Source organism: Hemicordylus capensis, chromosome 4 (genome assembly GCF_027244095.1).
Source record: "Hemicordylus capensis ecotype Gifberg chromosome 4, rHemCap1.1.pri, whole genome shotgun sequence".
Lineage (NCBI taxonomy): Eukaryota > Metazoa > Chordata > Lepidosauria > Squamata > Cordylidae > Hemicordylus > Hemicordylus capensis.
The window spans coordinates 261,923,932-261,950,812 of record NC_069660.1 but is presented as its reverse complement, the minus strand read 5'-3'; the positions used below and the strand labels follow the sequence as shown (position 1 = coordinate 261,950,812).

Below are 26,881 nucleotides of genomic sequence, written 5' to 3'. Positions count from 1 at the left end.
CACATCTGGAATTATTTCAACTTCATCATCATAAGAACGACGAGCTCTTGCAACATACAACATGTGATCACCTGCCTTTTGTGCTGCCATGGAGTTGGGTCGTTAGGGTTGCCATATTCTGGCTTTCCAAATCCGGGTGCTTAATTTGCATATTATGTAAATTGGCTGGAAAATAATTTATGAGCAGAATAGTGACTGCACCTTTTGCTCCATAACTCTGCTTCTACAAGGGCTAGAGCGTAGCTTTAAAAAAAGAAAGAAAGAAAGAAATCTGAAAGAATCTGGGTCAGCTAAGCAAGCTGGGTGAGATGCTTAAAATCTGAGTAAAACCCATTATTTTGGGGGACATGGCAACTCTACAGGTTGTACACTTCCTGTGCTGTTTTGTTCCTTCTTGTTTTAATTGTTTTGTTCTTCTCTCACTCCTCTATGGCTTTTCTTTTTCCTCTGCTCATTGCTTCCAAAGCTTTGCTTTATTTTCTGTAGTTTACATTTCTTTAATACAGGAAAGCTTTGCTTACAGGTTAAATAGACCATCATTGTAGACTATACATGGGCATGTGTCTGTGGCGAGGTGGGGAAGAGGGCAAAGGGGGCAGCTCCCTCTCTCAGATTCATAACTATTAATGTGGAGCATCAACTGCTTTTATTAATATATTTATATTAATACACCATTATACACCAGTGTGGTGTAGTGTTTAGAGTGCTGGACTAGTACCAGGGAGATCTGAGTTCAAATCCCCATTCAGCCATACCAGCTGGGTGACCCTGGGCCAGTCAGTTCTCTCTCAGCCTAACCTACTTCACAGGGTTGTTGTGAGGAGAAACTCAAGTATGTAGTACACTGCTCTGGGCTCCTTGGAGTAAGAGCAGAATATAAATGTAGTAGTAGTAGTAGTAGTAATGTGTTTACTTCAGTCCCCCCCCCACACAAATAAAACACATACATAGATGACTGCATCTATGCAGTTTGTAAATGGAGTCATGGTTCCCATGAACATGTTGTACACATGAAAAATGCAGAGATTTTCAAATGCATTTGTGGCTGAGGAGGTGACATGCTTCTCAGGGCTTTGCAGGCAATAGGCTTCAGTGTTTTGTATGGCCTTCCTGCTCTGTGTGCTTTTTAGCTGCTTTGGGGTCACTTTGGTCTGAAAAGATGGGGTATACACCTGTTAAACAAATAAATAGATAATAAAACTTCCCAGTCTGCTTAATTCCAGCAAGTGGTATACTGGGGTTCCAATCCTCCATTCTTTTGGAGCGGTCTGGAGAGATCAAACCCAGAATGTTGGGGGCAATATGCTAAATCATTGTAAACCGCTTAGAGAGCTTCGGCTATAGAGCGGTATATAAATGTAAGTGCTATTGCTATTGCTATTTTGGAGCGGTCTGTTGCTACCCAGTGATGAAGGATGGAATTGCACTTTGCACATGCTCAGAGGTGCTTTAACTCTGCAGTTATTATTAGCAATGTTGCAAGAAGCTGGGGCTCAGCTTGGCTCAAACAAAGCCCCAACCTTCAAGCCACTTCTCTGTCCCTTCGCTTTCTTCCGCCTCCTTCCTTTTCTACACACCGTCCCTTCTCCTGCCTAATTCTTTCCCCTCCAACTCCCGTATTCCTACAGCCGCGCTGTGCTGAGGTGGTACCATAGTAACTAGCAGGGGGTAGGGGTGGGGGGGAGGAAAGGAGACTGAGAAGAGAGGCCTGCCTGGCGGATGCGACAGTGCCCCCTGTCTGCGCTTCCCCCGCGCGTTCCGCGGCAAGCAGCAAATGGCTCTGGACTTGCGAGCTCCTTTGTGTGAAGCTGCACACTCGGAGCACCAGCGGCGCGCGCCGAGTCCCTTCCGTGCACCCGGTAGCCAGCAACGCGGGGCAGCCGTTCCGAACTGGGATCCTTGCCTCGCTTCTACCCTCGACGGCAGCTTTTTTGCTTCCTCTACTCCTCAAGGTGTGGAGAATAAAGACACCCGAAATAAAGCCACTGCCAAGAAAACAGAGAGCAAGAGAGGTTGGGAGGAGGGGGGAGAAAAGAACCAACTCTCCAAAGACCGAGAGCTCCATGCCCTGTGCCTAGCCAAGTGGGTGTGTGGGGGAAACCAGAACTCCTTGAAGTTACCTGCCCTGCCGTGAGAGAACGGAGGGAGCTTTTGCTATCTCTCTCTCTCTCTCTCTCTCTCGCAGCCATCTGCAAAGACCGGTGCTTTTTTGGAAGACTTTCTCTCCCTCGCTCTTTTCTTTTTCAAACCGCAAACGGATGTGAGGTAGGGAAGGTGTTTCTTTTCTTCTCCTAAACTCAGGCACCTCAGTCTTCTGGGGCTTTTTGTTTTGTTTCGGGTTTCCCCCCACTGAACATAATAAACACAAAGAGGGAAGACGTGGAGTTTGCTTGAATGTTTTAGTGCAATGGACGTAAGATTTTATTCACCACCACCATCCCAGTCTGCAGCCGCTCCTGATACTCCTTGCCTGGGACCTTCTCCTTGCTTGGACCCCTACTACTGCAACAAGGTGATTGTGCGTCGTCTTTTTTGATTCCCCCCCCTCCAAATTCTTTCCCGAGCGGGCTGGATTCATGGCTGTAGGGTGCATGAGAGAGTTCAAGCCTGGCAGGTTTTAGACTTGTGCTAAACACTTGAGGAAAAGCACCAGCGGCGTGTGTGTGTTTGTGGGGTGTGTGTGTGTGAAGAGGTGGTGGTGGTGGGGGAGAAGAGCTTGCTTTCCCGTTGTTTAGTGTTGTGTTGGTGACCGAAGAGGGCTTGCAAGGGAACTGACAAGCGAGGAACCGTTTTTGCAAGGTCTGTTGGATCTGGGTGTCTCTAAAATAAAATCTTGGAATGGTTGTGGTGAAGAGTGTGTGTGTGTGTGTGTTGGGAAGGGAATAGTCTTGCTTCCCTGAGTCGCAGTCCCAATCTGGGTTCCTCATGAGTAAGTTCCATGGGCCGTACATGCACCAAGGATCACAACAGTCCCTAAGCTTGAAAGTCTCTTCTAAGTAGCGTCTCTGCTGCACGCTTTGGATTCGTATGCGGGAGATTTAAATACACCCTCAGTAAGCTCTTTGGTATTGCTTTCAGCGAGTGATCTTCGGAATGACAAAGCATTGCCTTTTATACGCCGGTTCTTGTGTCAGATATCAGCAAAAGCCTGAGCTTGAAGAGTTTGTGTGTGGGTGGTGGTGGACTGTGGGAGTTTCAGAATCCGAAAGCTGACAAGTTTAACTGAAGGAACGGCAGAGTTAGGCGAGAACAAGCTACGTTAGTTGCATGTAAACATAGTTAAGGTTTAGAAAAATAAGTTTTCTCCCTGATCTCGGGAGTGGGAGAGGAGGAAGAATGCAAAGTTGTCAATGGGGCATAGCCAGGATAAGAAGTGAGTGAGAAGGAGAGGCACACAGAAAAACCAAGTTGGTCTAAGTGTTCTGTTTGGTTCTGTGCTGTGATCTTTGGTATTTCATATTTCTGTCCAGAAATTTCTTTATGTTCTACAGACGTTCGTTCTGTCTCTAGCTTGAGTCAGCTGCTATACCCTGCATGGTGGGCGCTTAAAAAACAAAATACTGATGTTGTGGAATGGGCAGTGTTGGTCATAAGAAATAATCAGGAAGTGCAAGCTTTCCAAAACATTACTTGAAACACGCCCCCCTCCCCCACTGAGGGGAGAGAACAGGGCTGTGAGCAAGCACTTGTAGTGAGATTTGTTTAAACCTGGGTGCCTGTTAGGCTTTTGTTTAAGAGCTTGCTCTGGAAGGCTGGCGCTTTTGCAGGCAGCACCAGATGTTTTCTGTGCTGTATAAACTCCCTATCTGCATAATCAGCACTTTGCTATTTCTTGCTTTTAGATGATTCTGTGCTTGATTATTGGTTTACAGCATACAAGGAGCTGGGGATGGCCAGTATCATTCTACAGAAGGGCAATGTGTTCCCTTTACATTATAAGGTGGGGCGGGGGGACATTCTGCTTTTGTGTCTTCTCTAGTGCCATGGGTTTGTATATGTATTCATGGGATATTTCTGCACAGAAATTCTGTGCAAATGCACCCAGACCTTATGATATAAATAAAGAGTTCTATTTTGCTACTTGCAAACACAAACTGCTGCACTGTGATAAATCCTGCTTCACTTTTCAGGAAATATTTCCAGCATGATCTCATCTGCCATTCATGTTGTGTGGAACCCATTTTTATCCCTGATGAGGACAAGTGTGAAACAAGGGAGTTACTTTGCCCTTCTGATTACTTTTATGTAGAACCTGAGGGCAAGGTTACAAGGCATTTCATAGCTTTGTGTTTCATAGTTTATGTTTCATAGCCAGATTTGTATTCAGTTATCATCTAGATTGTATGGCTAAGATCAATAAAACCTCTTCTGTAAAAGTTTTATTCCAGGTATGCTACCATGGAAAATGGGAAGAAGAGAAGATTGAAGTTTGGCTATGGAACAGGGCCCTGAAAGTGTTAAGCTAGTTCATGCTAAGGCCCTTTACTCAGAAATGATGATTATGGAACTGCTTTTACTCTGTGACTTGCTACTATAAAATATAATCTCTATTATCTTTTATTGTGAATTGTAAGCCTGCCATGCTGAAAAGTAAAAAAGCATTGGGTAGAATTAATAACATAAGCGCCAAAGTGCTTGAAGAGCCATTTGGCAATGAAAACTGGACGAACAGTTATTAAATCTATCTGTGATTTAAAGCTTCAAAAAGAAGGTAATGACTTGAATACACATCTTGCTCATCATCCTCAAGATGGTGGGCCAGATTTAATTTAAAAGTTAAATGCTTTGGAAAATCAGGAATTACATTAATATATTAAATCATTTTCCAATTAAGTACTTTAAATCATTTTGGGTGGGTATCGCTCCTGACTGAATAAATTAATTTGGAAAGCCTTCCCCCTCCTCTTTTCCTAATCAGTATTCCCCCCCTCTTTTTTTTGAACAAGTGTGCTGGTTAAGTCTAACCGTGTAAGAAGGAGCAAACTTTTCTTTGACTATGCAAATGAGTCAGTCTAACTTAGCCAAGTTGGATAATAGATTTCAGAAATGCATAGTTGTAAGACTTTCACCTTGTCTTTAAAAGAAAAAAAAGCTCAGGAGTGCCATACCAGGAATGTTTCTCACAAGGCACATTCTTCAAGCAGGGCATGTCTCTGTCAAGCAGGTCTGCCAATGACCATTGATTATAGTAAATGGACTGAGAGTAGCTTTGCTGACTGGGCCTCTATGAGGTATGTGTTGACTGAACATCTCATTTTCTTCCATTCCATCAGCCCCATCCATCCAGGATGATTAACATTGTTATGAAGCCTTAACTTTATGTGTCCTGTTTTTCCTGGTGGTGAAAATATACTTCTGTCAGTCAATTTTTTTAATCAACTGTTTCTGTATATATTTTTCTTTCATGCTGCATCATCTTCAGTTAATTTTGATAAATTCTTTGGAAAGGATGCAAAGACCAACCTATATCCAATAACAGAAATAAAAGTTTTATGCCAGGCAAAAATATTTCTTTCTTTGAAATCAATTGACTGTTTTGTAGGAATAATAGCTGCTACATTTAATGTTTTCTCCATATTTTCACATTAATCAGCAAGGCAAAGTTTACTCTGAATTGTTTACTTTATCAATAGTTCTTATACAGTGTGGGTTGCATTTACTTCAGAGTAATCCTATGTAAGCCAGCAAAGTTACTCTTCATTACATTTGTGGCCTTAAAATGTATCACATGAGTAAGTATTTATAAACTTGTTAGAAGTAACTGGCAGTTAATGTAAGTTTTGTGTATGATCCCGGGATGTGTATAATCTAGTTCAGACATATAATGTAGTTCACATGTTACATAAGAGTTGACAATATTTAGATTTCAATCAGTAGTTTAATAAAATGCATTTCATAATGTTTTAAATAAAATGCAATAATGTACATCTTTACACTCTATTGCTTTCCTTTTGGCTGTCTTAAAAAAAAAAGATGGCTGAGATCTTTTCTTAATAAACTTAAAATAATGTATTAAACATTTTAGTTGGCCGCTGCCATGTTTTCTCTTGTAATGTAGTGTGCTTTGTACATACGTGTTGGATCATGTTTCTCTCCCATCTAAGCCTCAGAGGGAGAAAAGTGAAAGAACAATGCAAACAATGTTGGTTATGGCAACTGTGTGAGGTATCCCTTATACAAACAGAGAGAATGGATGGTATGTTGCTCTATATAGGTCAGCTTTTGAAATAACATAGTGAAGCTCATAGGCTGGACAGACAGATTTAGACTTTAGGTAATATGGTTCACCTCTGAAACTATAGTAGGGTTGCTTTTCAGGAATTTTGGGCTTGGAAGGTAGACAATTTAGAAGATATGTATACTTTAATATGTGTACTATTGAATATAGGTGTTGTGTGAGCACAGTAGTAAAATAATTTCTTGGTCTTATTTGATGATATACCTTCAATTTAAACATATATCCATAAAGAAGTTGTACTTGTTTCTCTAGGTATTATTTTATAAGTTCTGTGAATAAACATTGCTTGTCATTTTTGCAAATTGCTTTTCCCCCCAGCAGTGTGTTGTTCAACACTATTATGCATTTGTTTTCACATTTGTAATGATAGGATGCTGACTTATGCCAAGAATAAGGGGGGGCGTGGATAAGGGCCTTTGTTGCTTGCAGGAGTTCAAATATATAGAAACCTACAAGTCATTTAACCTTCCTGATAGTTGTCAATGCAATAGAAAGATACAATGAGAGAGAGAGAGAGAGAGAGAGAGAGAATATGAACTGGACTACAGAAAATGAGGGGTAGGGAACAATGTAACAGTAGTAAAGAGTACATAGTAAATATATGCTGAAACTTCTTAATTTATTCTCTTCTATCAAAGAGTCAAATTATTTACAGTACCGTATTATTATCTTTGTCACAAGTTGTATACTGCTCCTACAAAATATTCCAGGAGTGTATATTTTCTCCAGGCTAGCTTTGTATCTTATTCCTGACTAGTCTAGCATCATTTTTTCTGAACTGCTGAATTCTAGAATCCTGTTGGAAAACTTTAATGTACTTATGCTACTCGATTTTGAAATGTTACTGAATATCTATGCAAAAGAGGTTGAGTGGCTTCAAAATGAATGTTGACCTTGTTCTTTGTTGCCCTGAAAGGTAGTTAGGGTGTTTTATAACATGTTTTGCTTCACATCTTTAAGAGAGGATTTTCTGTAGTGTATTATTGATTTGTTGTGTTGGTGATTTTTTAAATGTGTAGAGTCTCTTAAACTACTTTATATAAGTCAGGAATTGGTATGATTACTTATTTCAGTCTGTCTACCAGCCTGGATTCCAGTTAGAACTTGTATTTTATAGGATTGTAGGGGACATACAAGAGAAAATTGAATACATCAAAATCCTTTTTATTGGCAATAAAGGAACCCCAATTACAAAGGTAACACATTTTAAAAAGATGTTAATTATTCTTATAAGTACTTCTAAAAGCTGCAGATGAGATGCACCATCATAGAGAGAAGGGAATATGATTTTCTGTCACAAGAGCAAATAACTCTACTAAAATTGTGCCTGCTGCAACACTCTGAGGCTCTACACATGATCAACATGTGGAGCCTAACTGGGCTCAAACTCTCCCCGCGCACGAGCAGGGAGCTGTCCCTGGGCAGTCGGATTGGCCGCCCACATGATTACCAGCTTGGTCATGGAGCTGCTGGGGCGGTGGGTATTGGGGGCCGCCTGGCCCCCGGATGTCCCAGGATGCCTTGTGTGAGTGCGCGGGGCATTCTGGGGAGACCTCTGAGGCCAGGAGGCTTGTTGGAGGGTCTCATCATGAGTTGGGGGTTTCCTCATGAGTTGCCATGGCACGGAGCCGCAGCGTCTCTCAGTTGAAAAAAACCAGGTTAATGGAGCACTTGCTCTGCTAACCTCATTTAAGGGGAGGGATATTTTAGGTTTGCTGCTGGGAGCCACATGGCTACCATTGCAGCATGACCATGCGGAACTGGGCTGGCCTCCCTTACCCTGGTTCCACGCAGTCGTGAGAATAGCTTCTGTGTATATAATCTAAAACCAATACTTTTTTCTTCATAAATAAGCAAATATATGCAGATTAATTGATATTTGAGTTTCAAATAAGATGATATACCAGCAATATATGCATTGTACTTCATATATGACAAACATCAAATGAACTCTTTAATGTGTAAAATATATTAAAATAACTTACAGATTTTTCCACAAAACATGTAAGCTAAAACAAAATCAAGCAAACATTTTGGTGTAATATACCATCCTCAGTGCTCCATTTAGCCAGCATGGAGTAGTGGTTACCGTGCTGGACTAGAACTGGGGAGACCCAAGTTCAAATCCCCATTCAACCATGAGACTTTCTGGGTGACTCTGGGCAAGTCACTTCTCTCTCAGCCTAACCTATTTCACAGAGTTGTTGTGAAGAGAAACTTAAGTACGTAGTACACTGCTCTGGGCTCCTTGGAGGAAGAGTGGCATATAAATGCAATAAATAAATAAATAAATTTAGCATGCCAGCTGAAGGCACTTAACTACAGAAGCTGAGAACTGAAAGCAACCAACAGATTATAGATAACACATGAGGAAGGAAAGAATTTACCTTTTTCCAAGAAGATTTTAACTTTTTCAGTGACCAATATATCTCATGGCTTCTTTCATGTCATCTCTAACATTATTAGGTTTCAGTTCTTCTATGAACATTGCTTTCTTGATCTTATTAAATTACCTTCAACAGTCAATATTGATACTTTTGTTCTGGTCACTTTTACATTGTGTTCTTCTTTCATAAGTATCGCCCATGGTTTTGTTCGACTTTTATTATGCTGCATATCAGCCAGATGTTCTTCATAAAACTCATATATTAGTCTTCTAGCTGTTGTCTTAATTGGCTGACAATGCTAAATATGCCTCCTAATTATAAAAACAAAAACCGGTTTCATTTGGTTTACCACCTTGTTGCAACATCACATACACATAATTTCCTTGTTTGTGTTTAAACAAAATTAAGTTTTTAGAATGAAATGTTAGTAATAGAGGGACATGAAAGCATAAACTTTTCATTGTTTTTAGGTGGTGTTGAGAATGAGTAGTAGTGTTGGGGAAAGCAGTTAGGTATGCTTAGATAAGCTCAAATGACTGCTCTGAGCATTTATCTTTTTTGAAATATGAAAACACACAATGAACACACACAAGTAATATAAGATGCTGTTTCTTGCTACCCCTGGATAAGTTATATTTACTTGAGTGGCATTAATGTGGAGTAAGAGCCTATTCAGACTCTAATTTTATCTGCAAGCAATGACATTTTTTGTCAAGTCTCAGTAAAGATCTGTTTAGAACCTTTTCCTGTCAGTGGACTTAGCATGCCTTTGGGCTTCTACCACAACACTTCAAGGCTAAACAAAATTCCTTTTGAAGTGTTTTGATGCAGGGAATCAGGTGTGCAGTAAATCTGTTCACAAAGAACAGATCTGAAGTGGACCTCTACCAAAGTGTCTGTTGGACACCTTGTTTGGTGAGAAAATTGCTGTACAAATTGACCTGAGGTCATCTGAAGTTTTTAGCCTTTAAAACCCAGTTTTGAAAGTCTTGGTGGACTCTTAGATAAGGGCTTGACAAATTCCAGGCATCATGGAGCCATGGTGCCTAGATTAGGATATTCAGAGCTAGAGTTATTTAATAAAATCCCAGTTATTTTCCCCAGTTCCTGTTTCCTGTTGATTGAAGAAGGGATAAAGAGAAGTGCATTTTATTGTACTCTCCTTCTCCACGTCTGTCATTTTTTTGAGACAGATAACAGTGGTAGTAGCTGACTCCGGCCCCCACCCCCTCCATTTTATGGAGATGATGTTTGCCCTGTGTGGATATTTTGCCCAAGGAATAGTTGTTCATTAAGAAGCCTGAGTAATACACTGATCTGAAAATGTGGTTCTTAATGCAAGTGCCAACAGACAGTTAATTATAGGCAGCAAGACATGGAATTCGCTTTAACCTGAATGAGATTTTTCTGGTTGTAACATTTCCCCCTACAGCGTTTGGTTTGAAAACGGCAACGTTTTAATCTTCTCTGCAACAAAAACTGCATTCTGGTTTGGCAATAGCTTAGACAGAAAAATCTGTTCAGATCTTCTGCTTCTTATATGCTGTAGTGTTCATTTTAACTAAAAGATTTCAACTAATCGGAATACTGAAAATGTAGGATGTAAATGAGGCTTTTTACAACAAAAATTACACCCTGGCAATTTCAGCATTTGCTTGTATATAATCCATTGATATGTGTTTACAATACACCTATGTGAATTTCTAGAAATCTACTGTGATATAAACTTAGTTTTACTTTGATGTAGCTGTCTTGCCTTGAGTTCTTCTCCAACCTTTTTGTTTTATTGGGACAGGTTCTGGTAATAGACACCTAATAGAGACAGCAGATACATCTGGAATAGAGAATAAAATATGTTTTTTGTTTTTATACTAGACACCAGCAGTAGGAGACTGACTAATTAGTTCAAACTAATATTTCAGACTTAGCAGTCATTTTCTTTCACTTATTTGTCTTCATAGTTCTCTTGCCTGCCTTTTGCCCTTTTTGCCATCAGTATATAGCTGGTTCCTAGGAACTATGCGAGCCCCACCACTCGCACTTGCCACCTTATTTTTCCAATTTATAACTCTTAACTCAGGGGTGTGTGTGTGAATCTCTTGGGACTCTACTTTTTAGCCGCAAAGGCTGAAATGAAAGAATTATTTTATTTTAGAACAATTAAATATTTTACTTTTCAGCCATAACTTTCTCTGTCCTAAATCCAAGCCCTATGCTTTCTGCCTGTGCAGAAAACCCTGTGTGTCTTTTCACCCTGTCCTCTTCTGACAACAGCACATGCTTTTCCTGCCCCTAGCACTGTGTGGGTTTCCCTCAGCTTCCTCTTTTCCATTATTTTATTTCATTTATCTGTATCTTCTACCTTTTTCTCATTCTGTATCTTCTACCTTTTTCTCATTCTCTTCTTTCACCTCCATGTTTCTGGACATTAACCACTATTTATTTCCCTTTCACTGTCAGCCCCATGTTCCTTAACTGCTGGTTGCTTTACCTCTCAGTTACTCACCTTCAGCTTCTTATTCTGTTCCTAAACTCTGTACATATTTTCCTCAGCTAAACAACCTTTTCATGTTTCATCATAGAAGTTTCATTCCTGGACCTCTCCTAGCACATCCTAATGTTGATGTGACATTAGAACAGCTCAGCTAATAGCTAGGGGATAAATTGTGGGTGGAGATGATAGGAGTTGTAGTTCAACAACAGCTGAAGTGTCAAGGTTGCCTACCCCTGAGCAGTGTTCCTTCTAACAGGGATTCCCAGATGTTGTTGACTACAACTCCCAGAATACCCAAACAAAAGCCATTTCAGTTGGGGATGCTGGGAGTTATAGACAACAACGTCTGGGAATCCCTCTTAGCAAGAACACTGTCCCTGACCTAGGACATAGCTGGTAGATGATAGATGGAGGTGAGAGGCAAAAAGATCACTTCTAGAATACTCAGTTTCTAGAAGTGCATCATACCATGTTGTACCACACCAAAAAAAAAGTGTTTTCAGAGATATATAAGATGTTCAAAATATGTAGGGACTGATATTCATTTATGAACTGATGCATCCAAGATGAGCCAGCGCTTACATTGGTGTAAGTGATGAGCAAGTAGAAAACTCCTCTAATGAGAATGCTATCAGAAGCAGGATGAGAGAGTTAATGGTTTGTACAGAAACTGCCGAACTAAGAAAGGGTTTTCTGCATATGGTGGCTTTCTTCTTGGTTAAGGATAGAAGGCTTTTTCTTCAGTATTTTTCTCTCTGCTTAGAATAGGATATTTCTGTGTCCTTTTCTTCCTGCTTAGAGTTTTGCCTGTACAAGGTCTTTAGCTCCTTGGTGATGCAGAAAGCTTGTTAGCTTGCAGGGGTGGGCAGAAATAAATTTGGGCCTGTGTTCATCTTATCAATGGGGTATACTACATATATCTGCTCAGTGCTTCTGGGAGGCTGCCTACTGCCCTTCAGAGAAATATAAAATGTATCTGCTGTAATTAGAGGAAACAGCTGCCTAGACCAGTGTTTCTCAACCTTTTCGGGGTCAAGGACCAGTAAATTCTTTGTGCGCAGTTTCAAGGACTACTACATTCTTCGTGCGCAGTTTCCAGGGCCAGCAGTTAGTAAAGCGGTTTCAAGTTTAAGTTTGTTTGTTTAACAGACTTGTATACTTCCCAAAACTTCTATCTCTGGGCAGTTACAATTAAAATAATATTATGATAATTAAAATCATTACAATTGGAATCATTTAAAAGCAAACATTAAACATTAAAACTGTAAATCAGGGGTTCTCAACCTTGGGTCCCCAGATGTTGGTGGGCTTCAACTCCCATACCCCCCAACCACAATGGCATTTGGCCATTATGGCTGGGGATTATGGGAGTTGAAGACAACCAACATCGGGGACCCAAGGTTAAGAAACCCTGCAAAAGCCCGGTTGAATAAATATGTCTTCAGTATGTCTTCATATGTATTAAGTTAATAAAGAAAGTAAAATTTGTTAACAAGAACGTATTTTGCTTACATACTCATAAAACACACACACACGATATTAAATGAATGTGAAACTGGATATACAGGTGAAACTCAGAAAATTAGAATATCGTGCACAAGTCCATTAATTTCAGTAATGCAAATTAAAAGGTGAAACTGATATATGAGACAGATGCATTACATGCAAAGCGAGATAAGTCACACCTTAATTTGTTATAATTGTGATGATCATGGCGTACGGCTCATGAAAACCCCAAATCCACAATCTCAGAAAATTAGAATATTACATGGAACCAAGAAGACAAGGATTGAAGAACAGAACAATATCGGACCTCTGAAAAGTATAAGCATGCATATGTATTCAGTACTTGGTTTGGGCCCCTTTTGCAGCAATTACTGCCTCAATGCGGCGTGGCATGGATGCTATCAGCCTGTGGCACTGATGAGGTATTATGGAAGACCAGGATGCTTCATTAGTGGCCTTCAGCAATTCTGCATTGTTTGGTCTCATGTCTCTCATCCTTCTCTTGGCAATGCCCCATAGATTCTCTATGGGGTCAGGTCAGGCGAGTTTTCTGGCCAATCAAGCACAGTACACTGTATACTTTTCAGAGGTCCGATATTGTTCTATTCTTCAATCGTTGTCTTCTTGGTTCCATGTAATATTCTAATTTTCTGAGATTGTGGATTTGGGGTTTTCATGAGCTGTACGTCATGATCACCACAATTATAACAAATTAAGGCTTGACTTATCTCGCTTTGCATGTAATGCGTGTGTCTCATATATCAGTTTCACCTTTTAATTTGCATTACTGAAATTAATGGACTTTTGCACGATATTCTAATTTTCCGAGTTTCACCTGTAATGCCACTAACTAGCCAGCAGTCCTTCAGAAAAGGAGAAGCATCCCACTTCTACCGTGGGCTTCTCTTGAGCAAGATCTCCCTCTTTTCCTCTGAAAGCTAAAGCTAGAAGGGTGCACACATACACTCTTGCTCTTCCGAGACCCACCAGCACCCACAAACATCTGAGACCCACCAGCGGCCGCTCTAGTCTATGGGGTGACTCTACAGTTCAGAGAGTGAGGCACAGTGGTCTCTCCCTCCTGTTCAGAAGTAGCCCTCCAACTTTTTATCTATTCTCATACTCGTGGGCAAAGTAAGGCAACTGGCATCAACATTTGCACATCTCTACAAAACCAAGGGTAAACTCCCTGGAAACATGCACACACTTCCACTTTGGAGAAAGTAGTTCCCACACTCCCCCTGCCCCTGCACTCCACACATTTATTTGGAAGTAAACGCCCACTGATTTCAGAAATCACTTCCAAGGAAAAAGAAGCAGGACTGCTACCTCACCCTAAGAACCTGACCTCCTCAAACTTCCAGCTCACCCTTTTTCCAGCCATCCCTCATGCACAAGCTTCGGTCCATTGCCACACACTTCTCCAACTCGTCCCACCTGTGGAAGTATGCAAACACTCCTGCCTTTTCCCAAAAGGACGACCAGCCGAACACCGTTCTGCGCTGAGGGGAGGGAGGAAGAGATGCCGGCTGAAGCCCAAAGAGGAAGGGGAAGTGAGGGAGCCACATGAAGAGCGCGCACTCCCCGCTCCCTTCCTAGCCCCAGCCAATTGGAGCTCTCCTTGAGCCTGTGCTTGGGGATGGGACAAAAAGCCCATCCCCCAGCACAAGGCTGTGGCCATGCCGAATCTGCAAACACTCCTGCCTTTACTTCATCTTTTTTCCTGTAACTTGCCTTTCCGTGTAGGTATTAAAAGGGTGGGAAAAGAAAAAGTCAGAGGCATGCAAATGATAACAAGCTAATTGAAGGAGACAAAAAGAAAGACAAAGTGCAGGGCCCTAGGTTAATCCGGCACTCCCTCCTCCATTGTTGGGGGGATTTACCTCCCAGCCGTGGACCATCACTCAAGTCTCCGGGGACCCGCTGTGGTCTCCGGACCACTGGTTGAGAAACAGTGGCCTAGACCCAAGAAAAAGTTAAATGTTGAAGACAGGTCCTGTCTTCCTGCTGTGGGCAGTGGTAAAGAATCAGGGTGTGCCATAGTACTCTACAGAGGACACCTATGAGCATGTTTGGGGCTTGTGTGCTTTCTCCCTTGCCCTCACTGAAGGGTGGGAGACTATAGAATGAACTGGGAGATCTCATATTTGTTTGACTCTGGGCAGGCTGTGTGAATACAAGAATAGTGTGAATGCAAAACCTCTTTTAGTATCAGACCCTAAAAGTATCATCTGAAAAAGTCTGTATTATCTTCCCATCCCCCACATTCCCACAGCTATGGATGAGGATCAGAGTTTTCTCTTCTTTTCTTGGGTGTGTGTGTGTGTGTGTGTGTTCGTTCGTGTTCTTCCTTCTCCATGCACAAAGTGGAGGGGCACTTAGTCTTGATCCATGTAGAAGCTGGTACATAGTGGGTTTATAATTCTCTTGCTTGACAGCATCTTGAGCTGGGCCTCAGTTTCAGGGCAAGGATGCAGGAGTGGAGAAGTTCACAGTCGCTTTTAGTACCCATCTCCTTTCGCCTTCTCCCTGAAGACTGAAGCCAGTGATGAGGGTAGCAGAAGGCCAGCAAGACTGATCATGGCCCTTACACACCCCTTGTGTAAGGCACACACAAGGGGTGTGTAAGGGCCATGATCAGTCTTGTTGGCCTTCTGCTACCCTCATCACTGGCTTCCACCTTAAATGTCTGGCCACAATCATTGCCAGGTATCATGAGGAAACAAGCCGATGCTTCACAAGAGCTTTTCCTCCCACAAGAATGCCTAGTGTTCCCTGTTACTCCAGCTACCCTGCTTCCTTGTCTGCTCTTTGCGCCCACCCTGCAGCTTTGACCCAGATTTGTCTGTCTCAGCACCCATCTTGATTGTTACTTCGGCCCATATATATCTTTAACAGTTTATATTGTTTTCTGGTAAAATAACATAATTTTTTTGAACTTTTATACATGCCTGTATTATTTATCTGGGATGGGATGATAGAAATCTTGGGTGCTCCACTTCTTCCCCTTAAAATCTCCATGATCCACCAATGTGTGTTCCATTTACAAAGCAAGAGTTCATATGCAGGATCTCTTAAGGCATTACTAACCTAGTGATCCTCTGTATGCATTCTGATTTAAGAACATTAGATGTGATCAAATACATTGTGGTCCACCAGGGGCCATCAGTGGAACTCAGTCTATCTTCTGTGTGTGCCTGCAACAAACAAATCTTTATTCCATCGTTCCACTCCATTGATCTTTCATATTAATATTGTGTAACATATCTTACTGATAACAAAAAGGAATGGCTATAGAATATTGTTTCATATAGATGAATAATCTTATTTGGTGTATGCCAATTCTGACTTTTCATCAGAGGCCACTGGTCTGACTTAAAGGTGTCTTTTTGTCTGCCTTGTTGCATTCTTGCTTCCTATGGTTTTAATAACATCCCAAACACTTTGTACACATACAACTCTGTAAGAGGGCTATAATTATCTTTGCTGTTGATATTAAATTCTGGATTTGGTTTATATATTTTCCTACAAAAGACACACATGTTATGGATCTTTCTAAATGTGTAGCTTGATCAGTCCAGAAATGATTCATCTTGTTTGCAGACTTGCTTTCCATGGAAGAGATTTCCAGTGTAACAAAGGCCCTTTGGCTAAGAATAAAATTAAATAGATACTCATTATACATATATGCTCCAAGTTTTAATGTTAAAAAAGGGAAAATAATTCTAAAAAGGCAAGAACAACTTTCAATAAAAGATACATTTTACATTTGCCAAATGCAGTAATTAAAATTAGTCATAGAAACCTACAGATAGAAGAGCTTAATATCATAGTTAATGATTTATTTTATGTTAATGACTTTCTGCTAGGGCATAAAAGACTGCTCATAATGGACTCTCAGTGCTGTATTCAGTTGCTAAGGATAATGGGATAATCTTTCCCAAAATTAAGCTTTTTTTGAAGTAAATTATGCTGTTATTTTTCAAGTTAACTCTTGAAAATTTATTGCAGCACTAATCTTTCAAAACCTACTTGTATCCTTAATGGAAATGTGTTTTAGAAACATCAGGTTCCTTGCTCATTAACCAGGTCAGTTAATTACGATGGAAATGTTTAGTTTTATACTCTGAATATAAAAGTGGAAGTCTTAAATGTAGATTTTGTGCTGAAGCCATAGATGTTCCAGCAGAAAACTACAGTGGGTATGGGGAAAACAGCAAGCTTCTTCTAAAAAAAAAAAAAAAAAAATCCAACCCACAATGTACTGACTAGTAGTAATTTTTTTTTAAAAAAATATTGTTCTGAAAAGTGTGTGTGTGTAAACTGCCCCCCCGCCCAATGTATATTGGCTATAACCAACATTATATTTCAATAAGAGATAATTTGCCTACTGAAGTTTGCATAATGTGCTAATCATGTCTAGTGGTTAATAAAGGCCTCCTATCTCACTCCCCTGATGGCTATAAAAGCCTATTATGTTTGTGGCAGCAGTTCAGGTACAGCTGCTGTGTGTTAATAATGCATCATTGTCCCACTAATAAACACTGGAAAGGTCAGCACCCCCAAGCACCTAAAACACCTATTTTCTTTCCAAAATATTTATTAACACCTTAAAAGCATATCTATTCATTTTAGTTAACTGTATGTGAGTTAATGACACTCAAAGCTTCTTGTGTATCAAAGCCTGACATCCCTGTTGTACTGGGGACAAATTAATGTATGTCGCAACTAATCTTTTATGACTATGCTCCTTTCCCCGTGTTTTAGCAGGCTGTGTGTTATGTGAGCACTGGGCTAACTATGGTACAATTAACTTGATACGCTGCTTAGTGTGAGAGCTCAGTTTTGATTGGGTTAGTTTAAGATCATAGGACAAAAGGGCCCTCTACAGTACTCAGAATTTGAAGGCATAGAGTAATCAAAAGTTAAAATGTAGACAGTAATTTCACATGTGAACATGGGTGGGATGTGGATGACATGCTTATATCTGTCTGCATGCTACATTTATTTAGATTTTAACTTGGTGCATTGTGCTCTATGCTACTAACCTATTTATTGCTCACAATTTTTTTCAAAAGAGATTGCTGTATTCATAGAAGCTTTATAAAATATATTTTCTCCAGACAAAGAGGGTTCACATGGGATTTCCATTTTGCCAAGGAAACATGCAAATCAATAGGCCAGCACTTATCTGCATTGAAATTAGGTATACTGTAATTTATGGGCATAGCGCTATTTCCCCCCCCCACTTCCATAGCCTAGCATTCTTTAAGGTAACCCTGGTTATGTCTCCTTGGAGAGAAGCAACTGACCAAAATCTCATTTTCATATCATGTGCTATTGTCTTGTGTTCTCTGTTACTCATTTTGATAACCTTGCATTGTTCCCCTCCCATTTTAATTTGGAAACAAATGTTCAGAGAAATTCAACTATGTTTCTATCATCAACAGAAAGGAGGAAAGCCTGACTAACTCGAGTTTTTATTTATGCTGTACATTGCATACAACAGTTCATTTGTCATGCTTTAAATATATAATACAAACAATAAAATATGTACAGGCACAGTTGTGATATCTGTAGTGTCTGGCCCCATTGCTATTGTTTGTGGTTTCTACGGTTGTCATACACTGTTCTTTGCCCATCATACTCTTATAGCCGAATTTGACACAATTTCTAGCTTTCAGTGCTGCAGCATTTTCATTGCACACAATATACATGAGTTTGACAGGGTGTGTTGAGGACAACTCTGGCAAAGCAATTGATATTTTGAAGTGGCAAGCGTTTCAGCAGCTGCTTGCTTGTGAAAAAGGAATGATAAGATATACTGTATTGTTAGTTTCAGGCAAAGCATTAGGGTTTAAGCTCTGTAAAAATGTACACATTATTCGACAGTGGTGAAGCAAGCCTTTTATGTTTTTTAGAGCTTAGCTCCCTGACTGATGTGAACTAGAATGACATTGGTTTAATGGTCAGTAAATGAATAGGAGTACTTTGAATTTGAACTGCTGCCAATTTTGCACCAACAAAGAAACTAACAAAAGAGAGATTTTATGTGAAATGCAAAGCACAAAAAATGTTTTGGAGGGAGGGGAAGCGAGTGGAATAGGACACTACAAAAGGAATATTTTAAAGAAGTGCATACTATAAATGATACTAAAATGTTTAAATTATATCCATTAAAGCTGCTACATCTAATGTTGCAAAAACCTGTTGTGTGTACAGTATATCCAGTCTTTTAGAATATATTCATAAGGAATTTACAGTGTGTTTTTCTAAATACCACACTGTGCCCTGAAGGCCTGTTGGCAGAACATTAGAGTTGCCCACTGCTGGAGTTCCTAAGTATCTCTTGCTATCTGGGAGTGCAAAATTGTAGTATAATCAGTTGTGGCACTTTCAGTGTGGAACATTCATTAGCAAGACAATTTGTCATGACTGTTAATAGTCAGGATGCATCTGCTCTCCTCCTCAGTCACTGACTGTGATAGGTAAGAAGGCAAATATTTCAATTGCTGAGGTTGATTTGTACAAAACTCTAATACAACTGGTTCAAGATACATACACCAGCAGTAGCTTAACAAGTAAATGTTTACTGGCACTGATGTTTATAGACTTAGTTCCAAAGTTATTAAGGGATATGAATTATTTAATTAGTTTTTCATCAGAGACTGTAGTTATGGGTGTGGCATTATTTATATTCTGAACATAATACTTTCTAGGTAACCTCATAAATTAAATCTCATGCACATATATTGATTTTTAAAATATTATCTGTGGGCGTATAATGTATCAGCATTTCATTAAGTATTGTACATTATATAAGCTTGTTACAAGCCAAACTTAAACACACACACACAGCAATGATCAAAATCCAATTAGAAAAACATTTTCTCTACCCCCACCACATTAAACTGTCTTGTAATCATTGTTCTAGAAGTGAAAGGTAGACTTTTTTTTATAGATAGAGATTACTCCCATGAAACCCATAAGGTTTATGACACATTTTTTATTTAATAAAAGGCTCCTACATTTTATACAAAAGTAACTTTTAAAAAATGAACTCTGTCTTGATAAAATCTGTTCATGTTGATAACAAAACTGTTACTGTTTAAGTTCTCATTTGACTGTTAGTTGGTACGCTTCACTGAATGTTGTCAGAAAGGCTTTTCTCTTGAGTGACAGCCTTGTAGGAATGTGAATAGAGATTTTAATTGTATTTCATATGTGCATATCAGAATGAACGGATTCACTGACTCTGCTTAGCTCTCTATTTTTATAGGTCAGCCATACAAAAATAACTTTTTAAAATAACCAATAACCAATTTAGTTAAAAATGTTGCAGAGTACCAAATTGTTTAAAACAGCTCACATAGTTCTGCTTAAAGCATTGTAAATGTGTTGAGAACCATTTTGGTTATGTGCCTTCATTTTCACTCTAAAGTACCAAGAGAATGTTAGAACTTTTTTTTTTATTGCAGCATTTGAAGTGTTATGGTCCCTACTTTCCTTACCAAATAACTTAGAAAATAAAGCCAGTGGAAACCTTAAATTAGACCAAGTACTCTTCAATAACACACTTTTAACAGTCTGATCAACCAATCAGTTCAAGTATTTGGATTTAAGTAAATGAGAAGGCATCTGCTTGAATTGAACTTTTAAAAAAATTGATAAAGTGCCTTCAAGTCTGTGTCAACTCTTAGCGACCATGTGGACAGATCCTCTCTAGGATGATCTGTCTGCAACTTGGCCTTTAAGGTCTCTCAGGGGTGCATTCATTGCTGTCATAATCCAGTCCATCAACCTTGTTGCTGGTCATCCTCTTCTTCTCTTTCCTTCAACTTTTCCCAGCGTTATGGACTTCTCAAGGGAGCTGGGTTTTCACAGTGTGTCTGACGTATGATAGTTTGAACCTGGTAATTTGTGCCTCGAGTGGAAATTCTGGATTGATTTGTTCTGTGATCCATTTGTTTGTTTTCCTGGCTGTCCATGGTATCCTCACAAGTCTTCTCCAGCACCAAAGTTCAAAAGCGTCAATACCTTTTCTATCTTGCTACTTCAGAGTCCAGCTTTTGCATCCATAGAGTGTCATGGGAAAAACCATTGTCCTAACGAGTCTAATCTTTGTAAGTATAGACATGACACAGCATCTAAATATCCTTTCCAAGGCCTTCATTGCAACCTTACCAAGTGCTAGTTTGCTGCGTATTTCCTGACTGCTGGATTCCTTACTGTTGATGGTCGATCTTAAAAGGCAGAAGCTATCCACCACTTCAGTGTCCTCATCAATTCCAAGGCTGGTTGCTGTACCCACTTTCATTAGATTTGTCTTCTTTACATTTAATTGTTGTCCTATTTTTTCACTGTGCTCCTTGACTTTCATTACTGGAGCTTGCAGATCATCCACATTCTCAGCTGAATTTGCCAACATCAAAAGCTTCAGTCCTATGCATGTATAATGTGAGTAAGTCCCAGTGAATACAGTGGGATTGGGCTATGAGGAACATGTGTTTGAAGCATAAAACACAGGTAATTCATGCTTCCTATTTTCCATGCTTCAAAACGTACACATCTCCTCCTCTTCCAAATGGTATACGTATATAGATGTATATCGCTCTAATTTTTATGCAGAAAATACTATGTCCCAAGTATCAAATGTTCAGGAAATGCTGCCTTGTTTGGGTTTGTGACACCAAGGTGCAGTTTGCCATGGAACACTTTACTCAGGCTAAATTTTCTAGATGAAAGTAATGCAGGAAGAAATTATCGAGGTGTTATCTCACATGAACCTTGCCTCCAACATGTTTATTTAGTTTTAGTTTGAAATTCATTTCTTCCCTACTTTCTCTAAAGGCACTGCAAAGTCTTTAAAATCTGCCTTTAAAAGTAAATAGATCAATCTGGCAAAGTATATTTTTCACATGCCTTGACTTATTAAGTCTATTTGCTTGCTGATCACAATAGACTAAGCACAATATGGATATAGCAATCTCGGACAAGAAACTGTTACTGTTTTGTGACCAACTGTTACACTCTAATGAATCTATGGTAATATCCAAGTCTATGATTTTCACAATATGAGGTGGACTCTTGTCAGGCTTGGCAGTTACGTGCAGGGTTGTCCGTGACATTTTCCAGTTCTTCTGTTGTTCTTCATTGGGAATTGAGATGTGTTTATGGATGGGTTGGAGATCAGACCTCCGTTATATCATAAGATCTTTTATTTTTAGTTCAATCCTTGTTCTGGGTCCAGAAAACCTTGCTGTTGTAGACTACTGTCTTTCAAAGCTGGAAGAACAGATTCCCTGTTCCTCAAAGAAGGATGGTAGCTGGATTGTGGGAAAGATTAGTCTTGTTTTCAGCAAAGCATTTGACAAAAGTTCCTTATGATATTTTGATTATTCTTAAATTGTGTTTAAGTATTTTTAATTGGTTTTAAATGGCTCTCAACTGTTTTAGATTTTTTTTATATTGTTTTAACCTGTTGTAGTATTTTACCTGTTGTGCAATGCCCAGAGCCTTTGGGTAGGGCAGTATAGAAGTGGAATGAATGAATGAATGAATAGTGAATTAGTCAAATACAGGCTAGATGATGATGCCATCAGATATATTCAGAACTGGTTAGAAAACCATATTGATATACTGATCATTGACTTCTGATCAAACTGGAGAAAGGTTTTGAGTGGGTGTACAGAACTCTGTCATGATAGTCTTCAATCTTTCTATCCATAATTTAGATGAAGGATTGGATAGAGCTCCCATTTCATTTGTCTGTCGTATATATATACTACCTGATATGTATATCTCTAGGCAGTGTACATAATCCACATTATAATATAAAAATGAACTAAAAACAGTTAAAACACTTTGACAGAGGAAAACAATTAAACATTTTAAAATTAGTTTTAATTAAAAACCTGAGAAAACAGGTGTGTCTTAAGGATCTTTCTAAAAGTAATCGGAGATGGAGAAGCTCTTACTTTGACTCGGAGAGATTTGCTGATAACATGAAACTGGGTGGCTTAACCAACACTTCAGAATAAAGTAATGAAATTCGAAATGACTTTGACAGAATGGAAAAATTGGTGGAGGCTGACTAGCAAAATTAATTTCAGTAGAGACACATGCAAATTTCTGCACTTAGGCAAAAATAAAGCTGATGAAAAGGAGGTGGATACTTGGTTTGTCCGTGAAATATGTGATGAGGATCTTGGGGCCTATCACAAGCTAAACATGAGTGTGATGCAGCTGCAAGAAAAATAAATGGTATTTTAGGTTGCATTAATATGTGCATAGTTTCCAAATCATGTGCAGTTTATTTTATACTGCATTTGATTTCACACTGGTCATACCTCAAATGAAATATTTTTTCCACTTCTGGGCACCACTTTTTAATAAGGAGGCATAAAAATTGGAACCAGTTCAAGAAGGCCAATGAAGATGGTCAAATGGGAGGATAGCTGGTCTTATGGTAGTAAGCATTTGGAAGGGGATTGAAAATAAAACTGCTAATATTATGAAGCCCTTATACAAAAGGATGGTGCGGTCACACCTAGAGTATGGCATACAATTCTGGTCACCACATCTAAAAAAGGACATTGTAGAACTGGAAAAGGTGCAGAAGAGGGCAACCAAGATAATCAGGGGCCTAGAGCACCTTTCTTTTGAGGCAAGGCTACAACACCTGGGGTTATTTAGTTTTTTAAAAAGACCACTGCGGGGAGACGTGATAGAGGCCTATAAAATCATGCATGGAGTGGAGAAAGTGGATAGAGAGAAAAATTCTTCTCCCTCTCACATAACACTAGAACCAGGGGTCATCCCATGAAATTGATTGCCAGGAAATCTAGAACCAACAAACAGAGGTACTTTTTCACACAATGCATAATCAACTTGTGGAATTCTCTGCCACAAGGTGTGGTGACAGCCAGCAACCTGGATGGCTTTAAGAGGGGTTTGGATAACTTCTTGGAGGAGAAGTCTACCATCGGCTACTAGTTGGAGGGCTGTAGGTCACCTCCAGCCTCAAAGGCAGTATGCCTCTGAGTACCAGTTGCAGGGGAGTAACAGCAGGAGGGGGAGCATGCCCTCAAATCCTGCCTGTAGGCTTCCAGCGGCATCTGGTGGGCCATTGTGTGAAACAAGATGCTGGACTAGATGGGCCTTGGGCCTGATCCAGCAGGGCTGTTCTTATTGTTTGTAAGCCGCCCTGAGTCCTATGGGAGTAGGGCGAAATCTAAATCTAAATCTAAATCTAAATAGATAAATAAATAAATAAATAAATGTTTTAAGCATGAATTGTACCCTTTGCTGAGCAGGGTCTGCCCTGTTTTGCATTTGAATGGGAGACTGCATGTGAACAATGTAAGAGATTGCGCTTAGGGGATGGGGATGCTCTGGGAAGAGTACCTACATGCTTTTTGTGCAGAAAGTTCTAAGTTTTCACCCTGTAATCTCGAAGATAGGGCTGAGAGAGACTCCTGCCTGCAACCTTGGAGAAGCCGCTGCCAGTGAGACAATACTGAGCTAGATGGACCAATGGTCTGACTTGGTATAAGGCAGCTTCCTATGTTTCTTTGTCTGGAAAACAAGCCCTGTGAGGGTAAGCTGAAGGAACTGGTAATGTTTGGCTTGGAGAAAAAAAGACTGGGCTGAGCAGTGAAATTCTTAAACTACTTGAAAGGTTGTTACATAGAAGAGGGCAAATACTTGTTCTGTGCTGCGCAGGGAAGGACTGGATCAAGTGGGCTTAAGTTATAGGAGTGCAGAGTTCAACTGAGCATTAGGAGAAACATTTTAATGGTAAGATCATCAATTTAGTCTATTACCTGGGGAGGGGGACTAAAGCAGAGGCTATACAGCCATAGTTCATTGATCAGAGAATTGGATTAGATGGCCTACAAGACTTGCTCCAACTTTATGATTTTAAGTTTTGTTGTTGCCTCCCCTCCCTGCAGCTAAGCTTGGAGGAAACTTGCTGTGCAAGAAGGAAGAGGTACATCGAGTGTCCCTCAGGTTGCCAAGCTGCTGGCAGAGAGGCTGGTCTCATGTGCAGCTGAACCCAGCTTCCATCAGGCTGGGCATGAAAACCACCAGGATCGGACATGATCCCATTGGGGCAGCGCAACCTAGCACAGCTTTTTATCCTGGCTTTTAGCCAGGGTTAAGGGTGTGAGCACCCATTAAACCCAGCTGCAGGATCGTATGTTCTCTCAGGCTGCGTTCAGGCCACGTGGACACGGAGATGGGTGCCTAGGGCACCCTTCCCCCAGGGGTCCTGTCAATGCACTACATTCGTGGTGCAGTGCATTGTGGGATATATGGAGGCCAAGATGCACCTGACCTCTGGAGATCCTCTCTGAGTGGCACAGCATGGATTGTCTGGGAGCATGTACTATGTTCCCAGCAACATTTCTGCTGGGAAGAAGGTGAGTTGGACCGGCCTTTCCCCCCGCACCCTCCCTGCCCACTCTCGGCGATCACGAGAATGGCCCCAGTGTGGTTTTGCCATGTTTTTAATTAAAGTTTTGGACTTTAATTAAAATTAATTCCTGTAACTTCTGATTCTATTCTTTAAAAAACAGGATTTTCTGTTACATATGATCCCAGCTGGTTCTAACCACAGTTTGAACAAGCCATTATATGGGGTTGCTCAGAAAACCCAGGAATTCTGGTTTCCCATGCTCACAAACTTGTTGAAAGAAGTTGATCTTCTGCAAATCTTGCATATTTCAAATTTCCTCTCCTTGTGTGAGAAGGAGGAGTGGGGTGCTAAGACTTGGAATAGTAATGCTGAACCGCAATTAAACTACGGTTTCCCATGGCATCTAAACCTGGTCTGTGTTGGCCATATTACAGTTGAAATTATGTTCAATATTTGTTTTTTAATTTTAAATGCAGGTTGTATCATTCATGATTATCAGTTGTTGGTTTTTTTTTTTTAACTTTTTAGAAACTGTCTATACAGTAGCGTTGCTAATGTTGTAAGTCTGTCTGCTTGATTTGAAAAGATGAAGTCTACTTTTAAAAATAATTACTTGACAAAATATATTCGCAAGGAATTATAAATACCGTTGCTTACAATAGTTCAACAAACTCTATATGTTCTTAACATAGTATGTAATTAGATCATGATTGCACATTGACAATGCTTTATTGTAAGAACTGAAATATGCTCCTGGAGCTCTTATTACATTTTAAATAATCTGTTTGCATGGGAACACTGATGGCTGTCAGCAGCTCTTCCTCAATACAATCTCATCTCTCACTTTTATCATCATGTATTTTATATTCAGCGCAATGCCAATAAAATTCTTCCTTCTCTTTTGGTTTTGAATTTTTAATATGTTTCAGCATTTATAATAGCTCTAAATGACAGAATACTAGCCACAATTTGGTGAGTATGTTTTTAGAGTTATATCAGTAAGGAAGAAAATGCTTGTTCATGTTGAAAGAGGGAAAAAGAATGTATTCAGTACATCATGTAGTCTTTACGTCTTTAAAATCTACATTTCTAAATTGACTATCACCTCCATAAGATCTTTTTTACTGCACTACTTAAAATTGCCTTTTATGTGCAAGGTAACTTGTGAATGAGTCATTCCAAAGTGTTGCTGGTGTAGGTTGTTCCTTTATAACTATATTTAATGTAAATAAAGCACAGTGCTCTGGGTTGTGTCCATCGGTTTGTTTCGATGGAACATCAGCCTGATTCAGGCATTCTTGTAACCATTTAGACCAGGGATTCTCAACGTTGGGTCCCCAGATTTTTTGGACTCCAAGTCCCATAATCCACAGTTCTAGTAGCTTTTGGTTAGGGATTATGGGAGTTGAATTCCAAAAACATCTGGAGACCCAACACTGAAAACCCCGATTTAGACAGTGTACACAGTTGCAGCACCAATTGTAGCCTGATGTGCTGTACTGATCATAAGTACAGTGTACATGTGAACGCTGAAGTGCCAGCATTTCTTTCAAGGGGAGAGACTCTCCCCAGGTCAGTGTTCGTTTCTCCAGATAAATGCTATATTTGTGGGGGCATTGTAATCATGTACACTATACAAAAATGCCTCACCAGGGCTTCCATCTGCTGCTAAAATAGACAGAATGCAATACTGGAATACATTTTGATGCAATAACAATGGCAGGGACTATGCATTCTCTTGTTATAATGATTTCGTTGTTCTTTCTGTTTTTAGTAGTCTGTGTCTTAGTAGTAGTAATAACCTCATGTCACAAGTTTCATTCTGGAGGCCTTAC

At 39.9% G+C, this 26,881-nt stretch overlaps 1 protein-coding gene across 7 annotated transcripts in view; it reads left to right on the top strand.

Moving 5' to 3' along the window:
- The first annotated feature begins 1,766 nt into the window (after positions 1-1,766).
- TOX (thymocyte selection associated high mobility group box) overlaps positions 1,767-26,881 on the top strand; it is a 347,867-nt gene continuing 322,752 nt past the window's right edge. For 2 of the 7 annotated variants that reach the window (XM_053250485.1, XM_053250477.1), the window contains exon 1: positions 1,767-2,512. In XM_053250485.1, the coding sequence (XP_053106460.1) occupies positions 2,408-2,512 (105 nt within the window). In that variant the 5' untranslated portion in view covers positions 1,767-2,407. Of the gene's footprint in view, positions 2,513-2,778; positions 2,800-2,987; positions 3,054-5,140; positions 5,232-26,881 lie in introns of those variants that run through there. The other 5 variants (XM_053250482.1, XM_053250480.1, XM_053250484.1 and 2 more) reach the window with 5 other exon arrangements.